This window comes from Elgaria multicarinata, chromosome 9 (genome assembly GCF_023053635.1).
Source record: "Elgaria multicarinata webbii isolate HBS135686 ecotype San Diego chromosome 9, rElgMul1.1.pri, whole genome shotgun sequence".
In the NCBI taxonomy this organism is placed as follows: Eukaryota; Metazoa; Chordata; class Lepidosauria; order Squamata; family Anguidae; genus Elgaria; species Elgaria multicarinata.
In genome coordinates this window covers 1,282,672-1,307,047 of record NC_086179.1, presented here as the reverse complement: position 1 = coordinate 1,307,047, position 24,376 = coordinate 1,282,672, and the positions used below count along the sequence as shown (strand labels likewise).

General features: G+C 59.7%; 2 protein-coding genes across 4 annotated transcripts in view; both read left to right on the top strand.

The window, feature by feature from the left end:
- Nucleotides 1-5,294, top strand: part of CHKB (choline kinase beta) — a 30,661-nt gene extending 25,367 nt beyond the window's left edge. The window contains exon 12 of the transcript XR_010025842.1: nucleotides 5,283-5,294. The gene's annotated coding sequence lies outside the window, so the exon portion shown is untranslated. The remainder of the gene's footprint in view (nucleotides 1-5,282) is intronic.
- Nucleotides 676-24,376, top strand: CPT1B (carnitine palmitoyltransferase 1B). 3 transcript variants are annotated; one of them, XM_063134452.1, is made up of 20 exons: nucleotides 676-721; nucleotides 5,099-5,169; nucleotides 7,943-8,103; nucleotides 9,350-9,489; nucleotides 9,786-9,960; nucleotides 11,271-11,372; nucleotides 12,357-12,494; nucleotides 12,806-12,883; nucleotides 13,118-13,225; nucleotides 13,611-13,695; nucleotides 15,605-15,800; nucleotides 16,226-16,411; nucleotides 18,093-18,198; nucleotides 18,326-18,442; nucleotides 19,646-19,810; nucleotides 20,168-20,302; nucleotides 21,111-21,263; nucleotides 22,482-22,595; nucleotides 23,284-23,376; nucleotides 24,077-24,376. In XM_063134452.1, exons 3-20 carry the CDS (start codon nucleotides 7,963-7,965, stop codon nucleotides 24,164-24,166), a joined length of 2,322 nt encoding a protein of 773 aa, XP_062990522.1. In that variant the 5' UTR covers nucleotides 676-721; nucleotides 5,099-5,169; nucleotides 7,943-7,962; the 3' UTR covers nucleotides 24,167-24,376. The 3 variants fall into 3 exon arrangements, with proteins under 3 accessions (XP_062990522.1, XP_062990523.1, XP_062990521.1); XM_063134453.1 differs by lacking the exon at nucleotides 676-721 and adding an exon at nucleotides 3,823-3,923 and having other exon boundaries at nucleotides 9,789-9,960; XM_063134451.1 differs by lacking the exon at nucleotides 676-721 and adding an exon at nucleotides 3,824-3,923.

The window sequence follows — 24,376 nt, the reverse complement described above, 5'->3', positions numbered from 1 at the left end:
TTGGAGGCCCCTTCCAACTCTGCTATTCTATGATTCTATGATCGAGTTCCCGAGGGGAGGAAGGGGAGGAAACCCCCCCCCAATGACTGGGGCCCCCATCGTGGTGCTGGAGTGCTTGTGCACTCGCTTGGCATGGGAAAATGCCACCGTCCAGCCCTTGTGCCTCAATCCCTTGTAGTGTTGTCCAGGGGAACTGGCAGCTCTAGGGAGGGACAGGGGAGGGACAGGGGTGCCCAACAGCCTTGCCCAGAGCATGCCAGGCACCGCCTGTATGGGCACCTGGCAAGCAGGAGTTTGCCACGGAATCAGGGCTGCCGATGGAGTGCAGGGTGGGCTCCACTCCCACACGGAAGGGGCAACTTCAGCGTTCCCTTCACCTGGGACGTTGGGAAGACCGGGGTTTGTTCTGAAGGCTGCCTGGAGTTTGCCTGGTTCTTTCCAGCTGAGGCGGCTCGGCTCCCTCGGCCACCAGATGGGGTTGAGCCCTGCCTGTTGCTCACCTCCCGCCTGCTTCACAGCTGGCCGCGCTGCCCCTCCTGCTTCTCCTGACACAGTCCAGGCCACAAGGAGCCCGGAGTCTCCTCCAAACGCCCTTCCGGCTGCTTCACGCCTGCTGGGGTTGGAGCCAGCTGCAGACTGCTGCTCCCACCCCACGGCCAGAGCAGCCAGCCAGCTGCCCAGGAGAAGAAAGATCAGCCACGCTGCTGGGAGCCAGGCACAGGTACAGTTGGCCTCTGAAAGCCCTGGGATGGCGCCGGCGGGGCAGGAGGGGCGCGAGGGAGGCACAGCCCACAGGAGCAGAGGGTCCGGCTGCAAACATCCGGTAGCAACATGCCAGGGAGGTTCTCCTCCGCATGCCAGGCCTGACACAGAATGCCAGCCAGCACCGAAGGGACTCAGTGGGGTTTACCGTTGCGCCTGTGTGCCTCTGGGCATGTAGGAAGCGCTGTTTGCACAAGACAGGTGGCACCTCTTCTTTCCTTATCACAGGGAGGGAGAGCCTAAACTGGTGGTGCCCCAGGGCAGCTGGCAGCGGGGCAGATGTATTCACCCACCTTGTGAAAAGACTGAGCGCCCTCAGTTATGGCTGGGCCTTAGGCTCGGCTGGGGAAAAGCCCTCGGCCAGAAAGAAGCGGAGGTGGGGGCAAAGTGGCTGGCCTGCTTCGAATAGTTGTGTCATCAGACCACCTCAAAAACTAGAATGTGCAATGTTATATCAGACTCTCTCCCGCTACAATCAGGTCTCATAAATTGCAGCAAGTTGAAAGGGAAAGCGACGGACCTGGACCTCTAAGGTGTGCGCATGGTGAACCTGGGGCTCCTTACCCCCAGCCATGCATGTTGTACCTGCTCCCCAACGTGTGCACTCACAGGCAGGTGTTTGCGCCCTAGGGACACCTTACAGGACCTATTCATGTGAGGGGAGACCACCTCCTCCGAAAAGGCCTGAAAACTTTTCTTTTACAGAACTAAGCTGGGGAATCCTGTCATTATGCGGCAGCCAGAGTTTCACCTGGTCCAGGGATTTGTCAGAAACAGCCTTGCTCATTTGATGGGTTGTGGCCCAAATGGGGAGGGGAGGGGAGGGGAGGGGAGGGGAATGGGCATTAAAATGGCTAATGTGGTTCAATGCATGCAAGTGTGAATTGACGGGGTGGGGTGGAAATACCAGCCATGTATACGTTGAAGGGGTCTGAGTTTGCAGCGAATGTCTTGGGGTTGTGGAGGAAACTTTCATGAAAGCATCGACCCAGTTTGCGTCTGCTGCGAAAAAGACAAATTCCATATTGGGAATCTTTAGGAAAGAATTGAAATTAAAATTGCCAGTATCATAACAGTCGCACCATACTAGATTTAACAACTCTACGGTGTGACCACTTTGGGAACAGCTCTGGTCAACGCACCTCCAAAAGGGTTTTAGAGAGCTGGAAAAAGTGCAGAAAACAGCAATCAAAATGATCCAGGGGCTGGAGGGGCCCTGATAAGGAAAGGGTGACATGCATTTGGCGCTTTGGGGCTTAGAAGGGGTGGGGGTGGGGCATGACGGAGGTGCACAAAAGTATGGCCTCATCTAGAGCATTGGCCTCATCTAGAGTACTGCGTCCAGTTCTGGGCTCCACAATTCAAGAAGGACGCAGACAAGCTGGAGCGTGTTCAGAGGAGGGCAGCCAGGATGATCAGGGGTCTGGAAACAAAGCCCTATGAAGAGAGACTGAAAGAACTGGGCATGTTGAGCCTGGAGAAGAGAAGGCTGAGGGGAGACATGAGAGCACTCTTCAAATACTTAAAAGGTTGTCACACAGAGGAAGGCCAGGATCTCTTCTCAATCCTCCCAGAGTGCAGGACACGGAATAACGGGCTGAAGTTACAGGAAGTCAGATTCCGGTTGGACATCAGGAAAAACGTCCTGACTGTTAGAGCAGTACGACAATGGAACCAGTTCCCTAGGGAGGTTGTGGGCTCTCCCACAGTAGAAGCCTTCAAGAGGCAGCTGGACAACCCTCTGTCAGGGATGCTTTAGGGTGGATTCCTGCATTGAGCAGGGGGTTGGACTCGATGGCCTTGTAGGCCCCTTCCAACTCTGCTATTCTATGATTCTATGCAGGGCGTGGAGAATGTGCAGAGAGAGGCAGGGGAGGCCCTTGTGCTCACGGCCTACTTGTGGACTTCCCATTTGGGGCATCTGGTTGGCCACTGTGGGAACAGGACGCTGGCCCAGACAGGCCCCTGGCCTGATCCAGCAGGGCTCCTCTTATGTTCCCTTCGGAGGGAGTGTTTTTCATTCTGACCCTCCAGTTCATTGCTTCGCTGGGCATTCTGACTTCTGGGTTTTACTGATTTTTTTAGTCTCATCTGTGCCCTCCCGGGGCCAATACAGAAGTCCAGTTCTATAGTGGGGGGGGGGGGGGCAGGGCACCTATTAATTTAATTTGAGACATGTTGGGGAGGCAGCCCACACACACACCCCTCACAGGTTGCTCTCCGGTTCTGGTTTCTCCAGTGGGACTTTTAGAACCAACCTGTATTGGCGCAAAACAGCTGCGTTCATGGATCGGAGCCTCGGTCGCGAAAGGCACCAAGTGCTGCCTGAGCCCAGAGAGGAGGAGGAGGAGGAGGAGGAGGAGGAGGAGGAGGAGGAGGAGGAGCCGATTTGCATTAGGAGTTGAGGCCAAACACAAGACGCTGCGCCGCCAGTTGTGCTGGTTGTGCGTGTGTGTGGCGGTGGTGGCGGTGGCGGTCCTGCCTAGGGATGGGCAGGCACAGCAAGAGCCACGGTCTGAGCAAACGGCCTTTCTGTCAGGAGCGGGAACTTCCAAGGCCCCGTCGTACAGGGTCAGATTTGCTCAGGGATCCCCAGTCTGACCACCCCAGGCTCAGAGTCCACGGACCCTCCAGCTTACCGGGGGGGGGGGGGCGCTTAGAATAGAATCCTAGAATCCTAGAAGAGCAGAGTTGGGAGGGGCCTCCAAGGCCACCGAGTCCAACCCCCTGCTCAATGCAGGAATCCACCCTAAAGCATCCCTGGCAGATGGCTGTCCAGTTCACGTTTGTGTGTGTGGGGGGGGGGGCAGGTAGGGCAGGTAGGGCTCTCGCAGTCCAGGACACTTCGGTCTTCGCCTCGAGGCTGGCCGGGGGGCACTGGGGGCTCCTTCCTGCCACCACACCCTCGCTCCCACCACGTGCCCCAAATAACCACGTTTGGGGGGCGGGAAGGGGCGCCGCCTGCTACCTCCCTCCCTCCCTCCCTCCCTCCCTCCGAGTAGGGCCGCCGCCCCCTCCGCCCGGGTGTCCGGTTACAGCCACGCAAGGCGCCCCGGAGCCAGCCAGCCGTCCCGTCCCGTCCCGTCCCCCAGGGAAGGGACGAAGCGGAGCAGCGGCCGCCCGGCCTAAGACCACCCCAGCCCCCGCCTCTTGCTGAGCAGGTACCGTCCGGAGCGTGTCGCCTGCCCGTCGCCTTCTTGGCAAAGGAGCCGGAGCCGCCGCCTTGCCTGGGGAGGGGGCGTGCGCGGGGCGGGGGGTAGTGTTTTCAGGACCCCAGCGGGGTCTTCCGTCGGGCCGTGGGGCAGCTCCGGGATCTCGCGTGCTTCGACTGGAGCCACGGCTTAGCGCTTGCCAGTGCTCAGACGCGGGGCTCAAAGAGCGCCTCTGAGCGAGTGCAGAGTGCCTGTCCCTTGCAGATGCGTGAGCTGCGCCCCCTGGTCCGGAAAAGGCTTCCGAGCCGGCCCAAACGGGCGCCAGCGCCGCGCCAGGGCGCCCCTGGGCGGAGAGGTCTGGGGCGCGCCGCCCCTCCCGCTCTCCCAGCGGTGTGGCTGCTCGCTGTGGCTGGAAATTCGCCTTGCACATGTCCGGAGAAGCCCCCTCCGCTCCGCCTGGGCCCAAGCCTTCGGAGGGCTTCCCCGCACCCCACCCCCGCCTCTGACAGCGGCCTTCCCGGGGACTCACGGTTGCAAACGTGCGCCTGATTCCCAGTCGCGGCGGCGGCGGCGGCGGGGCGCCTCCTCCTCCTCGGGCTCTGCCCCGCTCCACGTGATGGCAAGCAGCTCCGGAGCTCCTCCTGGGCTGGCAGGGCAGGGCAGGGCGACCGGGCCCTGGGCCAGCAGACGGGGGCTGGCAGGTGCCGCAGCCGCCCAGCTGCTCAAAGAACGTGGCTGGAGACGGCAGGGAGGGGCGGGCGGGGGAGGAGGCCTTGGGGGACAGGGGGATCCCACCACCCCAGCGCTTGCTTGCTTGCTTGCTTCCTTCCTTCCTCATGGTTTCCTCTGCGTTCCTGACAGGGAACAAAACAGACCGTGGGGAGCTTTCCTGCGTTACAGTACCAGGATGGGGCCAGAATGAAACTCAAGCTAAAGTCTAAAATGGAGAATCATAGAATCATAGAATAGCAGAGCTGGAAGGGGCCTCCAAGGCCATCGAGTCCAACCCCTGCTCAGTGCAGGAACCCACCCTCAAGCAAAGGGCCTCTGCCGTTTTGGTGGCGACAGAATGGACAGAAGCTGCAACAGGGCTTTGAAACCCCAGATGTTTTCGAATTTGGGGACTGAGGGGATGGTCAATATGAATTAATTTTGCATTTGCATCCTGCCTTTTTTCCTCCAAGGGACCCAAGGCGGCGCACGTAACCCTATGAACACACCTGGCCCTTTTTGAACTGGAGCAGCTTGGCACAAGGTAACCGAGCTGAGTTTTCACATTTGATTTTAACCAGAACTGTAAGAAAATATTCTAAAGGGATGGTGTCGTTGGCAACGTGCAACCAAGCCTTGCTTGTATAATCTGGACAGTTTTCTCTGCAGGCAGAGGACTGCCAACGTTTTTACCGAGAGGGAATCCCCGCCTTTAACAGTGGCATGGCCACAGAGATGTTCACCTGCTGAATTTCCGCCTGTCACTTTTGGGGGCACAGCGATTCTGGCTGTGGAAATAGTAACCCCAATGTCTGGTGGGGTAAAGGCTCTCTCCGGCTCACCGCCTGGCTCCTCCCGCAATTGCCTGCAGCTGTTCCTTTAAATGGAACTGGTAGGCAGCGGCTGGAGCTGTGGTCATTCCGTGGCAGTTGGGGGGCTTCGTGGAAGGCGGCTGAGCCTCCGCCCCAGAAGGCCTTCACTGGTGAGAGCGTCTTCTGCATCCTTTGTCCTACGTTTTCAGGCAAGCGGTTTGCTGGCGCCCCAACTGGCAGCATTTCGCAATCAGAGCCACCCACCCACCCCACTGACCGGAGCTCCTTTGCACAGTTGCAAGAGATCCTGGGACCCACCCACCCCTCAGATCTCACACCGGCACCCCCAAAATATTGCGTCTGAGTGACCACTTGGGCTGCAGCCAAGACGTCATCAAAGTGGCACTTTTCCTCTCTGTCAGGGCTTCTCCATGACGGGTAGATACTCAGCAGGTCAAGCTTATCTCAGCATGGAGATGCAGCAGCGGGGAAAGCGTAAGCTTGGAAGAGCGGCAGCCTGCTCTCTCGTACCGCTTTGTCATTCCTCCCCGTCTGGCAAAGGCAGCGACCTCCTTCCTTTGCAAAAACTGCCATCGTGGCATTCCCGAAGGGCCTGGGGCTGAGTCGCCGCCTCACCTAGGAACATGCTGGGATTCTGAGTTCAGAGCCTTGCTCTGTGTACCCTTGGAGGTGCAGTGGTGGGTGGGCACGGGAGACGGGGTCTTTTCTGTGGCGGTGCCAAGGGAGGTCCTCCTGGCGCCAGCTCTGCTTGCCACAGAGAGGCGTCCTGAGCAGAGCTGTACCTCCGAGGGTTTCGGGGACACGCCTTAGCTCACCCAAGGCAGCAGTGGGTGTGGAGGCTGCTCCTTGGGAATGGGAGGCTTTGACACCTTGTGCTCAGCGGCACTGTTCTATGGGGGACCCTGCCCTGGGGGGGGGGATATTCGGGTGAGGAAGGATCTGAGCCCCCTCCCATTTGCGTTCCTCCAGCCTGGCCATTTCAATGGGAAAGTTGGGCAGTGGGGCGGGGGAGACCCTCCATTTTAGTTTGGAGCCACGGATGGGTGCTGAGGAAAGTGGGCCAGGGTGCCCTTGGCTGCTCCCTGCACCAGTCAGCTGGGCAGTGGTGGGCAAGGGGAGTGTTGGGATGGGAGGTCAGCAGCACACAGGACCTTTAAGCCTGTCCATCTTGGAACCCTGAGTTGGGTGTGTACGTGAGGAAGAGGGCATCTGAGCCGGTGGGAGTGGGGGGAGCGTGAGGGAGGAGTGGCGGGGAAGGCCGTGAGCACGCGCTTGCAGTGCTGAGCCCTCCAGCCCTTCTCTGCCACAGGACACGCAGGCCTATCTTGGCCGAATCTTCTCACTTTATCACCAGCCCCTAGAATAAGGGGAGGCAACGTGGTGCCCTCCAAATGTTCCACACCATTGGCCATAATGGCTGGGGCTGATGGGAGTTGTAGTCAAAACATCTGGATGGTGCCAGTTTGCCTAGAACAGAGCTTTCCAAACTGTGTGTCGCAACACGTTAATGTGCCCGCTGCAGTGTGTAGGTGTGTCACGCGAATGTAATGAGAAACCTCTGAGTCTATGTGAAATAAGCAAGACCAACTTGCATGCATTTTTACGCAGCAAAGGTGCCAATCAGTATGGTGCACTAGTATATTCCCCTTCCGTCGTATCCGCGTATGCACACCACGGTCGAGGGATCATACAGGTGCTGCACATGCGCAGTACGCATAATCGGGTCGAAACAGCTGATTCCGCATCACTTCCGGTGATGCGGCTGCACCTGAAGTGACGTGTTCGAGAAATTCCGTGGGTCCAGTTTTTTGACAGAAGACCGTCTCAACCGCTGCTCGATCGCAGCTCAACAAAATTGGTTCAATGTGAAAAGTCTTGGAAATGTATGTTATTATCTTGCAAATCATATATTTTAAAAATATAAATGAAAGGTTTTCATGAGATATGTTGTGTCCCCATACATTTCGTTATTACGATTTATGTATGTGTCCGTATCTCTTATAAGGGATTAGTTTAACCTCCGGTTTGCTAGTAAAACTGAATTACTGTGTCACGAAATGATGCCTGTCTAAAAAGTGTGTCACCAACGTGAAAAGTTTGGAAAGCTCTGGCCTAGAAGAACCCTCCCTGTTTCTAATGTGCATAGGAGTGTTGTAAGTTGCCCACCACCACCTAACTTTTGCTCCTAATCACTTCAGGGAGGGGGGTGGGGGTGGTTCTGGCTTTTGCCTCTTCTCAATGGCTTGACTTTGGCCTGGGAATCTGCCGGCCATCTTGGCCGGGAGACGGGGCAGGCAGGGCACGTGTGGCCGTTCCTCTCTGAGTGCAGGGGTCTGGTGCAGAGCTGGCTCTCTTTGGGGGATTCTCCATTGGAGGCCCAGTCCTTGGCAGGGGATGTGGCAGGGAATGTGCAGGCTGCCAGGCCAGGGGGTTACAGTGCCGTGGTGTGAAGCACTCAGCCGCTCCCCTCCTGCCTCCTTCCAGGTCGTAGCAGACCCTGCAAGATGGCGGAAGCCCACCAGGCGGTCGCCTTCCAGTTCACGGTCACTCCGGAGGGGGTGGATTTCCAGCTGAGTCGTGAAGCCCTCAAGCAGATCTACTTGTCGGGGGTCTCCTCCTGGAAGAAGCGCTTTGCCCGCCTCAAGGTGAGCAGGGGTGGAGTGCGGCAGGGGTCCCCGGCCCCTCCCTCTCGAGGTCACTCGTTCTTAGGTGGGGGTGGGATGGGGGGCGCACGGAGTCCACATCATGCCCCAAGTGCTCTGGGGTTTCTTGACTGTGATTTGGAGGGCCCTGCAAGTAGTCCTATGTCTGGTGGTTCTGGAGTGAGTGAGTGTGTGTGTGTGTGTGTTTGCACGCGTGTGTGCGTGAAGCACTTGCCTGGGCTTTACTGAGGGCTTCCCAACAAACACACACACACACCCCGTTGCAATCCCAATGCTTCCAAACCTTCTGAATGTGCCTGGGGCCTTCATACAGGCGCACACAAGGTGGGCATTTTTGGCAGGCTGGTCCAGCTCTCATTTGGGTCATTGTATGAAGCGCTTTACACCAGGGCCTGAGCCTTGGCCCCTCTGCTCTCCCTGGCAGTAGCTCCCTAAGGCTTCCCCCCCACACACACACACCTGCTGCCTGGACCCCTATTCTATCCAGGGAGGCCAGAGAGCGAACCCAAGAATGAGACGCTTGTGCTCAACCGCTGAGCGACGGCCCCCTCCCTGCAAGCGGCTTCCTGCTGAGCCACTTGGTCCGCCAAGCCCACGGTCCTCATCACCTCCTCTGGTGGCCCAGGCAGAGGAGACCCCTCCCCCTCCCCTGGGATCCTGGAACTGGAGATGCCGGGGCACGGAGGCAGCGCTGTCTGCATGCAAGCACGTGCTCCGCTCCAGGGCGGTGGCTGCTCTCCAGCCGGTCGTGAGCGGAGGCTTGCACCATTGCCCGTGGGAAACCTGGGGCAGGCCAGCCTCCCCCACCGAGAAGCTGACCCTCCTCCTGCCAGGTTCCCTTCCAACGCGGAGCGTGGCCCTGGGCACGTGTGTTGCTGCCTTCGTGCCTTCATGCGTGGTGGCTTTCAGAAACGGGGCTGCCTGGGCTGGGGACAGCTGTGGCCCCTTGGGCCGGCCAAGGCAACGGTGTACCGGCTGGGAGAGGGAGAAGGCCTTGCTCAGCACAGGGGCTGGAGCAGGCCAAAGGCACCGGGGGACGGGACGGGACAAAAGGCAGCACTGGCAGGCCCAACTGGGGGCCTGCTATTTATTTATTTATTTATTTACAATATTTTCATGCCACTCCCCATCCAAACAATTTCGGAGCAGTTCCACACGCTCTCCCTAACCTGTCCCTGTTCCCCCCATCCCTCCTTTGGCCTGGGTCTGACATCGCTGGTTCCCACAGAACAGTATCCGGACAGGTGTGTTTCCTGGCACTCCTTCAGGCTGGCTGGCCATCGTCATAGCAACAGTGGGTTCCACGTACCTCCGCGTGGATGTGTCCATGGGGCTGATCTGCAAGATCCAGAGACACCTGCCCACCAGGTGCGTGCCAGCCCCTGCACCCTCCCTTCCTGCACCCCGGGACCCGTCCGTCCTTGGCCTTCTCCCCCTCCATGAATCCATCCACATTCCCCTTGCAGAGCCACCCAAAGCGGTGGCCATCACCGTGTCTCGTGGTGGCAAATGCCATCCTTGTGCCGCGGGGAGAGGCCCGTCTTTTGCCAATCAGGCACATCCCTCCCAGACCGGAGCCCTTCGGCAGCGCTGGGGTGGGGCTGGCGCAGCTCCCGGCTATGTCTGGCTCAGCACCCAAGCTGCCGCCTCCCCCACTTCTCCAGCAGTCGCTGCTTGAGCCTCCGCAACCGAACCCTGCTGAGCGCCATCCTGTTCTCCACGGGCGTCTGGGTCTCCGGCATCCTGCTCTGCCGCCAGACACTCAAACTGCTGCTGTCCTACCACGGCTGGATGTTCGAGCCCCACGGCAAGACCAGCTACAGCACCAAGATCTGGGTGGTGAGTCCTCTCGGAGGGTGTGCCTGCAGGTGCAGGGGTGCACCGGGATGGGTCCTCTCCCACTTGCAGGACGTGGTCCCACTCCGCTCAGTTACCTTGCGCCAAGCTCTTCCTGTTTCAAAAGGGCCAGGTGTGTCCTGTGCTACTGTTTCCGTTTTCTTTTCTTCGGGAAGCCACCATGATAACTATGTGGAAAGGCAGGCTGTAAATCACCAAGATGATGATGATGATGATGATGATGATAACATATTATTATTATTAGTAGTAGTAGTAGTATTGTTATTATTATTATTATGAACTGGGCATGTTTAGCTTGGAGAAGAGAAGATTAAGGGGAGACATGATAACACTCTTCAAATACTTAAAAGGTTGCCACACAGAGGAGGGCCAGGATCTCTTCTCCATCCTCCCAGAGTACAGGACACGGAATAACGGGCTCAAGTGAAAAGGAAGCCAGATTCCAGATGGACATCAGGAAAAACTTCCTGACTGTTAGGGCAGTACGACTATGGAACTCGTGACCTAGGGAGGTTGTGGGCTCTCCCACACGAGAGGCCTTCAAGAGGCAGCTGGACAACCCTCTGTCAGGGATGCTTTAGGGTGTATTCCTGCATGGAGCAGGGGGTTGGACTCGATGGCCTTGTAGGCCCCTTCCGGCTCTGCTCTTCTATTATTATTATTATTATTATTATTATTATTATTATTATTATTATTATTATTTTATATCCCTCCTTTTGCCCAATGCTGGGCCTCAAGGCGGCTTTACAAAATTAAAACATATATAATTAAAACCTATAAATAGAAATATACAAAAGTTAATTTCAGTACCACCAACAGAAAAAAAAAGGTTTGATTCTAAGAAATAATAAATGCACCCGCGATTCTAAGACACACTCCGTTTTTAGAGATGTTTATATGGGGGGAAAAGTGTGTCTTAGAATCGAAGAAATACGGTAAATGCACTGCAATATCAAAACATTTAAAAGACGAATAGCAATTTTAAAAGTCCTATGCATAGACAGAGGTCCAGTCTATTTGCCAAAGGCCGGCCGGAACGGGAAAGTTTTTGCCTGCCTCCAGAAGCCCATCAAGGAGGGAGCCAGCCTAGCTTCCCTGGGAAGGGAGTTCCACAGCCCTGGAGCAGCCACCGAGAAGGCCCTCTCCCATGTTCCCACCAGGCGTGCCTGGGATGGGGGTGGGACCGAGAGAAGGGCATCTTGAAGCCAAAGCACTATGGGATGTAGAGCGCTTTGATCAGTGGGCTCCACTGTAACGCCTGCTTCTCTCACCTGCCCTCCATCCGGTTCCAGACCATGGTAAAAGTGATGTCCGGCCGCAACCCTTTGCTGTACAGCTTCCAGACCTCCCTGCCCAAGCTGCCCGTGCCCCGCGTGGAGGACACCATTCAGCGGGTAAGAGGGGCGGCGGATGTGCAGATGGGGGCTTGGTCCTTGGACAGGGAGTGGCGGGAGGGGGAGTGGGGAGTGGGGTCTCTGCCCCGGAGAGGAGGCTGCCTGTTGCTTCTGTTCCAGAGGAGCCTTCGTCACCGTGGGGCAGAGACCCACTCACTGCCGCAGCTCCCAGGTCCAGCATGTGCCAACTCCGCTTCAAGGGGCCTCCTGGGTAGCTGGGCTAGGAAGGGCCTTGGTGAGCTGCTGCCGGTTGAGGGCGGGCCAAGCCGGGCGTGACGGGCCAAGGGTGGAAGTCAGCAGTACACGGAGCCGCTGGCCTGGTGCCAGCCCCGTCTGTCCGTCCGTCTGTCGGCGTTTGGTCTGACCCCCCGAGGAGATTCTTCGCAAGCCCCCTTGAAGCTTGCGCTCCTTCTCCTTTCCAGGGGAGTTGGGCCATTTCCACCTTCCCCATTCCCTGTGCCTGGGGGGCTCTGAGAGCAGGATCTGGGGCGGTTGTTATGCTGGATGAACCTACGCAGTCTACGGCGTCTCCTTCTGTCTGGGAAGAACGCCAGGCAGCAGCAGCAGCCGCCCCCTGGGTTTGGTGGCTGTTCAGCCTTGCCAGAGATCTGGGACCGTCACCATCTCACCCTCTCACCCCCCCATCCCACCATGGCAGCTTTGGGGGTGGAGGTGGGGGCGCTGCTCAAGGGGCACGTGGCTCAGTGGCTGCTGGTGGGCGTGGGCTTCTCCTCCGCCTCCCCGGGCTCCGGATTGCTGGCAGCCTCTCCAGCCCACCTCCTCACTGCTGCTGTCACACCCAGGGCCAGGGGCCTCCCCGAGAGGAGGCTGCATTTACCAGCAGCCTTACAGCTGGTTTGAGCTTCCCTGGAGCAGGACGTGGGTGCTGTTGCAGCCTGCCCCGGAATAAGGCAAATGGCCCCCAGGTGGTGGGAGGTGACCCCCCACACACACAAATGCTCAGCCATCTTCCTGTGCCCACAGTATCTCTTCTCTGTCCGCCACCTGATGGACGAGGACTGGTACGGCCGCATGGAGGCCTTGGCCTTGGACTTCCAGAAACAGATGGCCCCTCAGCTCCAGAAGTACCTCATCCTCAAGTCCTGGTGGGCCACCAATTACGTGAGTCTCTTTGCTGGGCCAGCGGTAGCCCCCTCCCTCCCAGCCCCTCAGGTGGCCCTGCAGGCCCCTGCAGCGTGCATTCCCCCCTCCACCCAGCGCCCCTGCCGCACCATCTTGCACGGGTGTCCCATCCTTTGCAGACACCCCTCCCCAAATCTGGTAGCCAGCTGCTGCCCCCTCCAGCAAAGCCAGTCCGTGAAGAGAGCGCCCCTCCCTCCTTGGGCAGCGCGGTGGCCTCCTTTCCAGGGGGCCTCTTCGGCTCACCCAGGCAGGCTGGGACGCCCACGGGGGATTGTGTGCTTGCTTGGCAGGTGAGCGACTGGTGGGAAGAATACATCTACCTGCGGGGCAGAGCCCCCATCATGGTGAACAGCAACTACTACGTCATGGTGAGTGCAGTTGGCCGTGGGAGCCGAGAGGGGTTGGGGCACGTCACAGCCCCACCGGCTGGAATCTGGTGGCCCTGCCAGCCACCCGTCAGCTGCAGCCAGCAGTGGGGCCCGTGGGCGGAGCCTGGAAAAGCTGCTGTCATTTGGGGGAAGTCCTGGAAGGATGCCCCTTATCACCCCCCCACCCCTCCCTGTGTGACTTGGGGCTTCCCCCCCCCCCCTCTGCTTGACCAGGATTTCCTGTACGCCACCCCCACGCCAGTCCAGGCTGCCCGGGCAGGCAACGCCGTGCACGCCATCATGCTGTACCGACGCCAGCTGGACCGTGAGGAGCTGGCGCCTGTGAGTGAGGGCAGGAGGAAAGGGGGGCTTCCCAAAGTTGGGGTGCCTGGGCAGGGCTCCTGCAAGAGGCGGGGCGCCCCACCGAGGCCTCTCTCGGGCTACCTCGGTTATTCCTGGGTGCAGGGCGAGAGCAGCGGTGATCATGCCGGGGCGGGGGGCTTCTTGCCGGAAGGGGCTCTGGCCTCGCCGTTCCTGGCAGCGGCCCTGGGGCTTCCTCGCCACGGCTCCTAGGTAGTGCCCTTGTGAAGAGGGGAGGGGAGGTGCAGCAGGCCCTGCTCTCTGCCGTTCCGTGGGGCTGGGGAGCTGGAGAGCCGAAGGAACCTCTGTCCCCACCTGTACTTGCCTGCTCTTCGAGGCCTGGGTGACCCCCACCTTTTGCCACCAGGTGATGGCTCTCGGAGTTGTGCCCATGTGCTCCTACCAGATGGAGAGGATGTTCAACACCACGCGCATCCCCGGCCAGGAGGCAGGTGGGCAGCATCAGAGGGTGGGAAGGGTGATCCGGCAGGTGCCCCGGCGGAGTTCTAGCTCTGCTCTAATAAGTCACCTTCAAGGTGTGTGTGGTGGTGGCTCTTTTGAACTGATGTCAGGCCTTAGACCTTGCAGCGCTCTTCATGGCAGCCTTTATCTTGGGGTAAGCCTCACAACAGTCCTGAAAGGTAGGCCAATATTATTATCCCCAGGAAAGGGGCAGAGGGGGGCAATAGTGCAGTTCATGGCAGAGGTGAAATTTGGACACGGGGCCTTCCTGCTCCATCGCTCCTTTTCTTAGCCAAAGGACTTGCCAGGAGGCAACAGATCCAGGGCCCCATTGTTGTGGGAGAGAGAGATGAGAGAGAGAGAGAGAGAGACTGGATGGATCTGCCCCATGGGCCCCCAAGGGCTCTGGCACAGCTGGCGTTCATTGCAAGAAGGCTTTTGCAGGAGAATGTCCTGCTAGAGGGTACCTACACTGAGAGAAGGAGAAAGGGAGGAGGCACCAGAATGCCCTGTCCACGTCGCCACAAAAAGGAGGCTACAAAGGATATGTGTCAGCTCAAAGTTGCAACCTCACCTGAATGCCAGATCCCATCTTGAATGTGAAGTAGTAAATTGGCAAGGAGGGCGTACCCCTGAGCATACGTGGAGTGCAGTTGTCTCACTACCAGGGGGCCACATTCATCCCTACACTTCTGCCAGCGAGGAGCTGCCAGGTGAGCAGGCGTGGTCTACCTTTGACCCCTGAGGGGCCAGGGTGCCTCGGCTCTTTCGTACTGCCAACAAGTATGAAAAAGGCTTGCAGGGATTTATATCTTCAGGAGTTGTGCTCACAAGCGGGCAACAAGGCCTTTTCCCTGCTAGCAGCCTGGGCAGGGAGGATGCAGCTACCGGAGTGCGGGGTCGTCTGTGCACTCCTGCGCACACCTCGCAACAGGGAGTCCCTCTTCTTCTGAATGTGTGTGATATACCACGATGACTTCGGATCACAAACAGGATCTAGAAAGAACCCAACGTATATTGTTCCCTCTGCCCCCTTAGATAACGGGAGCCCGAGGGAGGGAGGTGGGCAGAGAAGCCCCAGGCCAGCTTAAGTCATAGAATCATAGAATAGCAGAGTTGGAAGGGTCCTAGAAGGCCATCGAGTCCAACCCCCTGCTCAATGCAGGAATCCACCCTAAAGCATCCCTGACAGGTGGTTGTCCAGCTGCCTCTTGAAGGCCTCTAGTGTGGGAGAGCCCACCACCTCCCTAGGTCACTGGTTCCACTGTCATACTGCTCTAACAGTCAGGAAGTTTTCCCTGATGTCCAGCCGTAATCTGGCTTCCTTTAACTTGAGCCCGTTATTCCGTGTCCTGCACTCTGGGAGGATCGAGAAAAGATCCTGGCCCTCCTCTGTGTGACAACCTTTTCAGTATTTGAAGAGTGCTATCATGTCTCCCCTCCATCTTCTCTTCTCCAGGCTAAATATGCCCAGTTCTTTCAGTCTCTCTTCCTAGGGCTTTGTTTCCAGACCCCTGATCATCCTGGTTGCCCTCCTCTGAACACGCTCCAGCTTGTCTGCGTCCTTCTTGAATTGTGGAGCCCAGAACTGGACGCAATACTCTAGATGAGGCCTAACCAGGGCCGAATAGAGAGGAACCAGGACCTCACATAATTTGGAAGCTATACTTCTATTAATGCAACCCAAAATAGCATTGGCCTTTCTTGCAGCCATAGCGCACTGTTGGCTCCTATTCAGCTTGCAGTCTACAACAATTCCAAGATCCTTCTCGTTTGTAGTGTTGCTGAGCCAAGAATCCCCCATCTTGTAACTGTCCCAGAGGATCACGTCCTACCTCTGCCAGCTTTCACACCCTGTCATTGCGCTCTCTCTCCACTCTCCATCCACCCCCATTGCAGATACCCTTCTTCACCTGTCAGACAGCAAACACCTGGCCGTCTACCACAAAGGCCGCTTTTACAAGGTCTGGCTCTACCATGCCGGGAAGCTGCTGTCGCCCCGCGAACTGGAGATGCAGTTCCAGCGTATCCTGGACGACCCGTCGCCTCCGCAGCCTGGCGAGCTCAAACTGGCCGCCCTCACTGCTGGGGACAGGTGACCCTTGTGGCCCTGGGCTGGTGGGGGATGGAAGAAGGCGGGGAGGGCACACGCGGCGGCTGCCTAGCTCACTTTGGGCGGTGGGTGGAGGGGGTGGGCCCTGCGGAGGCAGGTTGACGGCCCGGCTTCTGGGGCGCGTGCCTCGCTTGCCAGCCAAAGAGCTTTGGACGCAGCTCACAATGGAATGGGACCATCCATTGGCAATAGTAACACAGCATAACAACACGGTAAATAAAATGATTACAGCAAACCATATAAGGCAGCAGATGAAACAAAGGATAAAGTAGCCGGTGCAGCAGCAGCAGCAGCAGTAGCAAATATTTGGCTCTGTGTGGGTGGAAGGACCAGACCCAGTGTGCTGTGAGACTCAGCCCCTGTCTGTACTCTCTTCCCCGTGCCCTCCCTGCCCCTGGGATTCTCAGATGCCCGTGGGCCAAAGCCCGCACGAAGTATTTCAGCCAAGGGAGGAACAAGGCGGCGCTGGATTGCATCGACCGAGCGGCGTTCTTCTTGACCCTGGACGAAGAGTCGCAGGGCTTCGACCGCCAGCAGGCGGAGAGCCTGAGCCGTTATGCCAAGAGCCTCCTGCACGGGCAGTGCTGCGACAGGTAAGGTCCGGGCCAGGGTGCCTCTCCTCCTGTGCCAGGTCCAGGCCTCCGCCAGGGCAAGGGCTGCCACGTGGGCAGGTGCTCCCCTGTTTCACCACCACCGTAGGGACCACCCTTGGCCAGGACGGGCTGCCCAGTGGCCGCCGGAAGCGATCCACGACCTGGGCGCAGACGCTGGGGTGCGGCTTGGCTGGCTTGCGTGAGTCTTCTGGGACGGTGGCTCCTTGAGCTCCCCGGGTGTGCGCCTGCTGCTGGACTAGGTCGGCCTTTGGCCGGGCTCTTCTGACGTTCTCCGCCCCGCTGCCCTTTTGGCCTCCAGAGGAGCGGGTTGGCTGAACAGCTCAAATAGGGAAGTGGTTTGGGAAATCCTAGAATCCTAGAAGGGTGGAGTGGGAAGGGGCCTAGGAAGGCCATCGAGTCCCACAACGCCAGCGCCCCCGCTCAACGCAGGAATCCACCTCAAAGCATCCCTGACAGGTAAGGGGGTGCACGGACCCCCCGCTCCGCCCCACGAGCCGATCCGAAAATTTCGGATCGGCCCACGCCGCTCCGCCCATACTCCGCTCCTCTTCGCAGTGGAGGGGAGTGGTGCCAGGTAAGGCCGGGAGAGGAGGGGGGGTTTACCGGGCCCTGCCGCTGTCGCTGCCCGTGCGGCGACGGCGGCAGAGCCTGGTAAGGGACCAAGGGGGAGGGGGGCCTTACCTGCCTCCGTCCGCGGTCCATCGGGTTCTTCAATTGAGCCCGCGGTTCAGCCAGGAAGTCTGGGCCACAAGTGCGGCCTAGACTTCCTGGTTGAACCGCGGGCTCAATTGAAGAAGCCGACGGACCGCAGATGGAGGCAGGTAAGGGAGAGGAGGGGGTGTTTACCGGGCCCTGCCGCTGTCGCCGCATGGGCGACACCGACAGCGGCAGGGCCCGGTATACCCCACTTACCTTTCTGGCGGAGCTCCGGATCGAGGCGAAGGATCCGCTTTCACCTCGATCCTCTTCGCCACGCTCCGCCAGCCCCCCAATCCTCTTCGCCTCCGCCTTAAGGGGGGAGGCGAAGCACCCCGCTCCACTTCTAATTCCCCGGTCCGATTAGAAGCGGAGCACATCCCTACTGACAGGTATCCTCACCCAGCCAGCCTCTACAAGGGCCATCACCCGTCCCACCTGCCAGCTGCAGGGGCCTCGATCCCGGCTGGCTGCCCTGCAAGAGTCCAGACGGAAACGGGGACGGCTCCCTCTTCTCCTCAACCCTTTAAGGCGTGGGCTCCACTGCCGCCCTCTTTCCCATCTGGCCACCCTACTGCCGTGTTCCTTTATGGCTCTGCGCCTGCTTACAGAGGAAGGTGTGGCAGGGATGATGCTAGGAGGAGCCTTGGAGGACCTCTGGCCTCCTCCGGCTGTTGGGCCTCGGTGTTGCACTGGGCCATCAAAAGCAGCGCAGAGAGAGAGAGAGAGAGAGGGAGAGGGAGAGGGAGAGGGAGGTGGTAACGGAGGCGTGAAGAGCCTGAGGCTGGTCCAGGGCTGGGGGCAGGCGGGGGCTGCTTGTGCAAAGCTCCTTTGGGATCCATCTCCAGACCCTTTGGGCACATCCGCTGTGGGAGTTCTGGGCTTGGGGTTCCCCCGAGCCACTCCCCCAGGTGACCCCTCCACCTGCCAGGGAGCATGCAGGCTGCCTTCCTCCTCTGTGCAGGTGGTTTGACAAGTCCTTCAGCCTGGTGGTGTACCGCAATGGCAAGCTGGGCGCCAACGCTGAGCACTCGTGGGCTGACGCCCCCATCATCGGACACCTCTGGGAGGTGAGGAGCCGGCGGGAACTCCCTTCTGCACGCGCGGGCGGGCGGGGGGAGGGGAGCCGCCCATCGACTTGGAGGATGAGCAGCCGAGGGCTCGCCCTTCGCCTCACGCCTGTGTCTTCCTCCCCAGTTCATGCTGGCTACAGACCAGTTCCACTTGGGCTACTGCAGCGACGGGCACTGCCACGGGGTGCCCAACCCATCGCTGCCTCCACCGCAGCGCTTGATGTGGGACATCACGGAGGAGGTAGGCCTTGCGCCGTCTATGCCCTCCTGAGCACCTTTCGTTCTGCCTGAGTGCCAGGTGCCAGACTGAAGATTGCAGGGTCTCAGCCCATGTCCAGAGGGCTTCTTGCCCCGGTCCCTAATGGTGGAAGGCCTCCAGGTGGGCTTGACATGCCCCAGAGCTCCACCCCATGGTGTGCAGGTGGGCGTGGGCGCGTCTGCCTCTTTCGGCCCATGGGCCAATCCCAGGGCCTCAAAGTTCAGTGTGGCGGGGGAGGGGGAGCTCACTCATGAGTCCGAAAGGGGGCATAATTGGGGGACAAACAGGGCATCAGCCCCCAGAGTGCTTCCTGCCCCTGCCAAGAAGGAGGCAACCCGGCCTCTACGTTCAGAATTGTCCTGGGGTGGATGTGGAGCTTCTCCAGAGGCCAACGGACAAATCGGTTCCTCCCTGTTCTCCGTGCGATAAATAACCTCCTCGCAAAAGGCAAGTTCGGCTGCCAGGAAGCGCTTCCCTGCTGCCCATCATCCTGGGCCGTCTGCTTGGCGTGCTCTTTATTTATCTGCCTCGGAAGGGTCCAGCTCCTCAGGCGGCATTGCACGCAGGGCTGCACAACCTGTCCTCAGCGCCTCGAGCATCCTGAGCACGGAGCGATGCTTCCGGGAGCGTCACTGCGGCCACGGCTTCGCCCTGGGTGGGGCTGCGGCGTTCCAATGGTGCAGCCGAGTCCCCCCACCCTGCCCCCCACCATCCCCCTCAGCAGAACCTGCCTGTTGCCCTCCTGCAGCGGTTGCTGTGGGCCTCCGTGGCTCATGCAGAGATGCACTAGCAGACTCCACCGAGGGCAGATCGTTCGTACTTTTACACAGACGAAAAGCAGAGCTTTGTGGATGTTTTAAGTCAGAAAAGCGCTGCCAGCCATTTGGGGCAAGGCAGGCTTCAGCTAGGAGACCTTCTCTGTAGCCCAGTCTTCCCCGCATCTTGACGCTTCCTCCATCCCGTCTCCATGCCGGCCTGAGCGTCTTCTCCGGGACAGGAGGGGCCTTTCCAGGCAGGGGCAGAGTCTCCAAGCCAGCGCTGTTGGTGATGCCGATGGAGATGTTGTCAGGGTGGGAGGGGCAAGCAGGGTCGGGGGCCAAGACTTGCTCTGCCCCCCCCCATATTCCAGGGATGGGGTTTGGGAAATCGCCTTTTGCAGCCTCACCCCCGGTTTGCTCTGTGCAGTGCAGCGTGGCCATTGACGCCTCCTACGGCGTGGCCAGGGCCCTCGCGGACGACGTGGATTTCCACTGCTTCCTCTTCACGGAGTTTGGCAAAGGGTTCATCAAGAAATGCCGCACCAGCCCTGACAGCTTCATCCAGATCGCGTTGCAGCTGGCGCACTTCCGGGTAAGCGGCGCCGTCCCCTCCCCTCCTCGCTTCATCGGCCCTCACTCCCACTCCCCTCGCTCTGGGGCGGGGAGGGGGACGCAAACGTGTCGTCGCCACCGTCACAAAACGGCAGCTCGTGACCGTCCGTGTGCGTGGGGATGCGTATATATTCCCCAGCCTGCCCCCACATGTCACCACATGTAGCCTTTGGAGCGAAAGTGCTGGCTGCCCCCTGACTTAGTGGAAGAAGTGGGTCATGAGGAAGGACTTGGGGGGGGGCTGCATCTGACCCTCTCAGGATTCAGCTGCAGGGGCCCTTGAGGGGGGGAGCTTCCCCCCCCCACAACTCCTGCTCCTCGCTGCCTCTTCTTGCAGGACAAGGGCTCTTTCTGCCTCACCTACGAGGCTTCCATGACACGGCTCTTCCGGGAAGGCAGGACCGAGACGGTGCGCTCTTGCACCGGCGAGTCAACGGCTTTCGTGCACAGCATGGCGAACCCAAACTGCAGTGTGAGTTCTCGGGTGGGGGTGGGGGGGCTTTCTGCAATCCCCCCCCTCGAGCTGTTTGAAGGTCCCTCCACTGCCCCCACCCCCACCCCACCCCGGACCGTCCTGTTCCCCTCCTGCCTTTCATCTGTGCTGTACGTAGCATATCGGCCTCTTGGCGTTTGCTCTCTCTTGTCTTGTGGGGCGGAAGGGGGAAATCCTTCTCCGGTCCTGAGCTCCAGTGGTTCAGCACCGTATTGTAGGTGGAACCACGACACAAAAATATAATGCAGTTTGTGCTACGTCCCCCTTGGGATCATGCTTAGCCTAAACTCCACTTTGAGCCTCAAGTCCACCTGTTTTGCAACCATAAGTCCCCCTCGCTCCACCCCCCCTCCCCAAATACTGTTGGGAAACTTCCCTTCGAAGTGTGCAACTGCCCCCCACAACCTAGAAGGCCTCAGAAGTCTTCTAAAAAACATTTCCACCACAGACCTGTACATGTTTCAGGGTGTCGCTCACATGCCCTGAACGCTGCTTATTTCTTTCTTTTGCGTTCTCATCCCACCCCTCCGCCAAGGCCAGGGGCTTCAGGGAAGCATCCCTGGGGCTTCAGCCCACGCACCCACCCGTCGCAATGGCCCCACGTTCCCTGGGGGCGTCCCAAAGAAGCCGGGTCTGGGGCTGCGGCGGTTGAATCGGTGGGCTTGGAGGGTGCCCATTTGTGGAGGGAAACCGAGGGCTGCCCCCAAGCCAGTCCCCAACACGCGGGGCGCCGAGTGCGCCAAGGTGGCCTTGGGCCGGGCCCCTGACCCTCCCTCCCTCCCTGCAGGACTCGGAGCGCCTGCAGCTCTTCAAGGTGGCAGCAGAGAAGCACCAGCACATGTACCGGCTGGCCATGACAGGGGCCGGCATCGACAGGCACCTCTTCTGCCTCTACGTGGTGTCGCGCTACCTGGGGCTGGACTCTCCCTTCCTGGCCAAGGTGATGCCTCGCTGTGCAGCTGGGCGTGCGGGGAAAGCACACAGGCCGGCTGGGCAGGGTCCAGGCAATGTGCCCCCCCCCGGGGTGTTTCAGCTTGCACAAGACAGGCTCCGTGTCAAAGTGCAACACCAGCCTTCCCTCCTCCTCCTCCTCCTCCTCCTCCTCTCCCCCCACGGACTGGTCTGGACCCCCAACTTCTTCCCTTCCATCCCCTCCCCCTTGGCTATGGCTACCGGGCCGTTTTCTCATCGTTCGTGTGAAGTGCCCACGCATAACAGAGCCCTGAGAAAGGTCGGCCGAGAGCGGGGTGCGGGGGGGGGGACAAGGGGCAGTTGATGGCCCCACTGGGAACATGCCCTGATCCTACATTGCGATGGAACGCTCCCGGCGTGGGCTGGGGCCCTGGGGCGTGTGGGTGCATGGACCGGTAGCGCGAGGGAGGCGATGACAGAGCTGGACCTCCTGCTGTGCCCCATGCGCCTGCCTTGGAGCAGCGTTGGCAGCAGATCAGGGGTGGTGGGCGAGGGGGGCTCTGTCCTAGGATCATAGAATCATAGACTAGCAGAGTTGGAAGGGGCCTACAAGGCCATCGAGTCCAACCCCCTGCTCAATGCAGGAATCCACCCTAAGGCATCCCTGACAGAGGGTTGTCCAGCTGCCTCTTGAAGGCCTCTAGTGTGGGAGAGCCCACAACCTCCCGAGGTCACTGGTTCCCTCACGTGATTTGGAAGCTGTACTTCTATTAATGCAGCCCAACTCCGTGTGTTGTGCTGCCAGAGGCTGCATCTCACGAAGGGCAGATCCACCAGCCAGTCCCTGGCGCATTCGAGGGGAGGCAGATCCCTTCGCCATGTGCCTGAGGCAGAGGTGCGGCTGCCTTCATGTGGGCACCGACCACAGCAGCCACGGGCCCAGCTGGGTGAGCAGCCCAGGCAGGCAGAAGCCTCATTGCGGCACCCTCTGGATGTGATCCACAGGCATTATCACCATCATCCCACATTTATGTACTGCCTAATTTGCTAAAAGGCCGTATCCAGTTCCTAACTGTGCTTTGAGTTTGGTGGGAGGCTGTTGAAATTTGTGGGGGGCGGGGGGAGAACAGGAAGCTCCCTGCAGGCCTGGCTCCGCTCTGAGCTTCTTGACCCCGGCGTGTTGGGGGGGATTTGGCTTTCACCCTGTCCCTGCCCTGTCCCCGTCCCCCGGCTCCACCTCCCACAGGTGCTGTCTGAGCCCTGGCGCCTCTCCACCAGCCAGACGCCCCAGCAGCAGATCAAAATGTTTGACTTGGAGACGAATCCAGATCACATCTCCTCCGGTGGTGGCTTTGGGCCCGTGAGTACGGCCTGCTGAGATGGGCACAGGGTGGGGGTGGCAGACTGGCTGTGTGTGTGTGTGTGTGTGTGTGCACGTGCGTGTGTGTGTGTGCGTGTGCTGGCCCTGAGCAGGTGCAGGGGAGAGACCAGCGGTGCCACCAGGGCAGGTGTGCAGCCGTAGGCCAGCGCGCATTGCAGGAATAGGCAGCCTGGTGCCTTCCAGATGCCCTGGACTACAGGGCAGGTGGCTCCTGGAGATGCAGATCTGCTGGCCCAGATGCCGCTGCAGTGCAACCTTCTGGGCCTGGGTCCCTCAAGAGCTTGGGCCACTGTCCCAAACCACGAGGAACCCTGGGGAGGTGCGGGAGGAGGCGTAAGAAGAGCTTCGCGGGATCAGGCCAAGGTTTTGCCCGCCCAGGATTCTGCTTCCCCACAGAGTCAGCCTAGATGCCCTCAGGGGAAGCCCATGGGCAGAGCGGGGGGGCAACAGCCCCCTCCCACTCGGGTTCCCCAGCAAATGATGCATGGCGGAAGGTGGCCTTGGATGCGGCCCTTGTCTCTTGCCTGCCCTTTCCCTCCGGGCTCCGGGCCTCCTCTCCGCGGCAGAACTTCCCCTCCACGCTCCGGGCCAGGCTCTTCCCTCCGCTTGCGCTCACCAGGCTGTCGGCCCAGTTGCCCGCGGGCCTGACTGCCTGCCCCTCCTGCAGGTGGCCGATGACGGCTACGGCGTCTCCTACATCATCGCCGGAGAGAACCTGGTCACTTTCCACGTTTCCAGCAAGTTCTCCAGTTCTGAAACGGTGAGTGTGGAAGGGGTGGAGGCGGTGGTGGTGGGCTGGGGGCTGCAGGACGGGTCTCGACTTGGAGGGGAGGGGCTGCACCAGGTGCCCTCTGAGCCCCTCCCTCCCTCCCTCCCTCCCTCCGTGGAGGCAGGAGACCCCTCTGGTCCTCGCAGCCCTGTCACTTCCCTCCACTTGGAGGCTGCCTCGCTTGCTCTTTGCCCCGGGGGCTGGGATTGGGAGGGGGGCACACAGCGTCCTTCTGGAGCTCCTTTTGGGCACAGACAGGTGCAGCTTTTTCCTGCATACACACACACACACACACACACACACACGCACACACACACACACACACACCCCGCCTAGATTAGGTGCCCCACCCTTCTCTTGGAAGGGTTCGCTGCAGGTCCTGGCTGTTTCTCTGCACCTCGCTTCCACGCTCTGTGCCCCGTTGTGGTCACTCCCAGTCCTCCAGCCCAGGAGCAGCCACCAGGCTGGGCTCACCCTTCTCATGGCTCCGGGAAGCTTTTAAGAAGAGGGTGGTTTAATGGGTTTCCCTGCACATTGCAGAGGGTTGGACTGGATGATCCTTGAGGTCCCTTCCAGCTCCACAATTCTGTGATTCTGTGACACAGCCTGGAGAGAGCTGTGGAAGATACTATGGAGACCTCTTCTTCCTCTTCTTCTTCCCCCTCTTCTCCTCCCATCCGGTCACCCCTAGGACTCCAAGCGCTTTGGGCGGAACATCCACCAGGCCATGCTGGACATTGCGGGCCTCTTCGGGCTACCAGCCAGGAAAACGGGCAACTGAGCCTGGACTGTGCTGCCCAAGACGTGGGCCCCTTCACCGTGGGCCCACGTTGTCCTGAGCCACCAGGAAGCTGCCTCCTGGCTGCAGAGCTGGCCCCACGCGGAGATGTTTCCGGGCCCCACGCCGGCCGCCTCCGGCTCTGGAGTTTGCCTCCGGTCTGACTTGCCCTGACCGCGGGTGCACCAAATGTGGGGAAGGAGGGGGAGGGGC

What these genes read in the sequence shown, in the direction of transcription:
- CPT1B (XM_063134452.1), top strand. Translation starts at nt 7,963, where the DNA reads ATGGCGGAAGCCCACCAGGCGGTCGCCTTCCAGTTCACGGTCACTCCG. An exon ending in AGCGCTTTGCCCGCCTCAAG is followed by an intron (nt 8,104 to 9,349) that starts GTGAGCAGGGGT and finishes TGGTTCCCACAG; the next exon opens with AACAGTATCCGGACAGGTGT. An exon ending in CACGGGCAGTGCTGCGACAG is followed by an intron (nt 16,412 to 18,092) that starts GTAAGGTCCGGG and finishes TCCTCTGTGCAG; the next exon opens with GTGGTTTGACAAGTCCTTCA.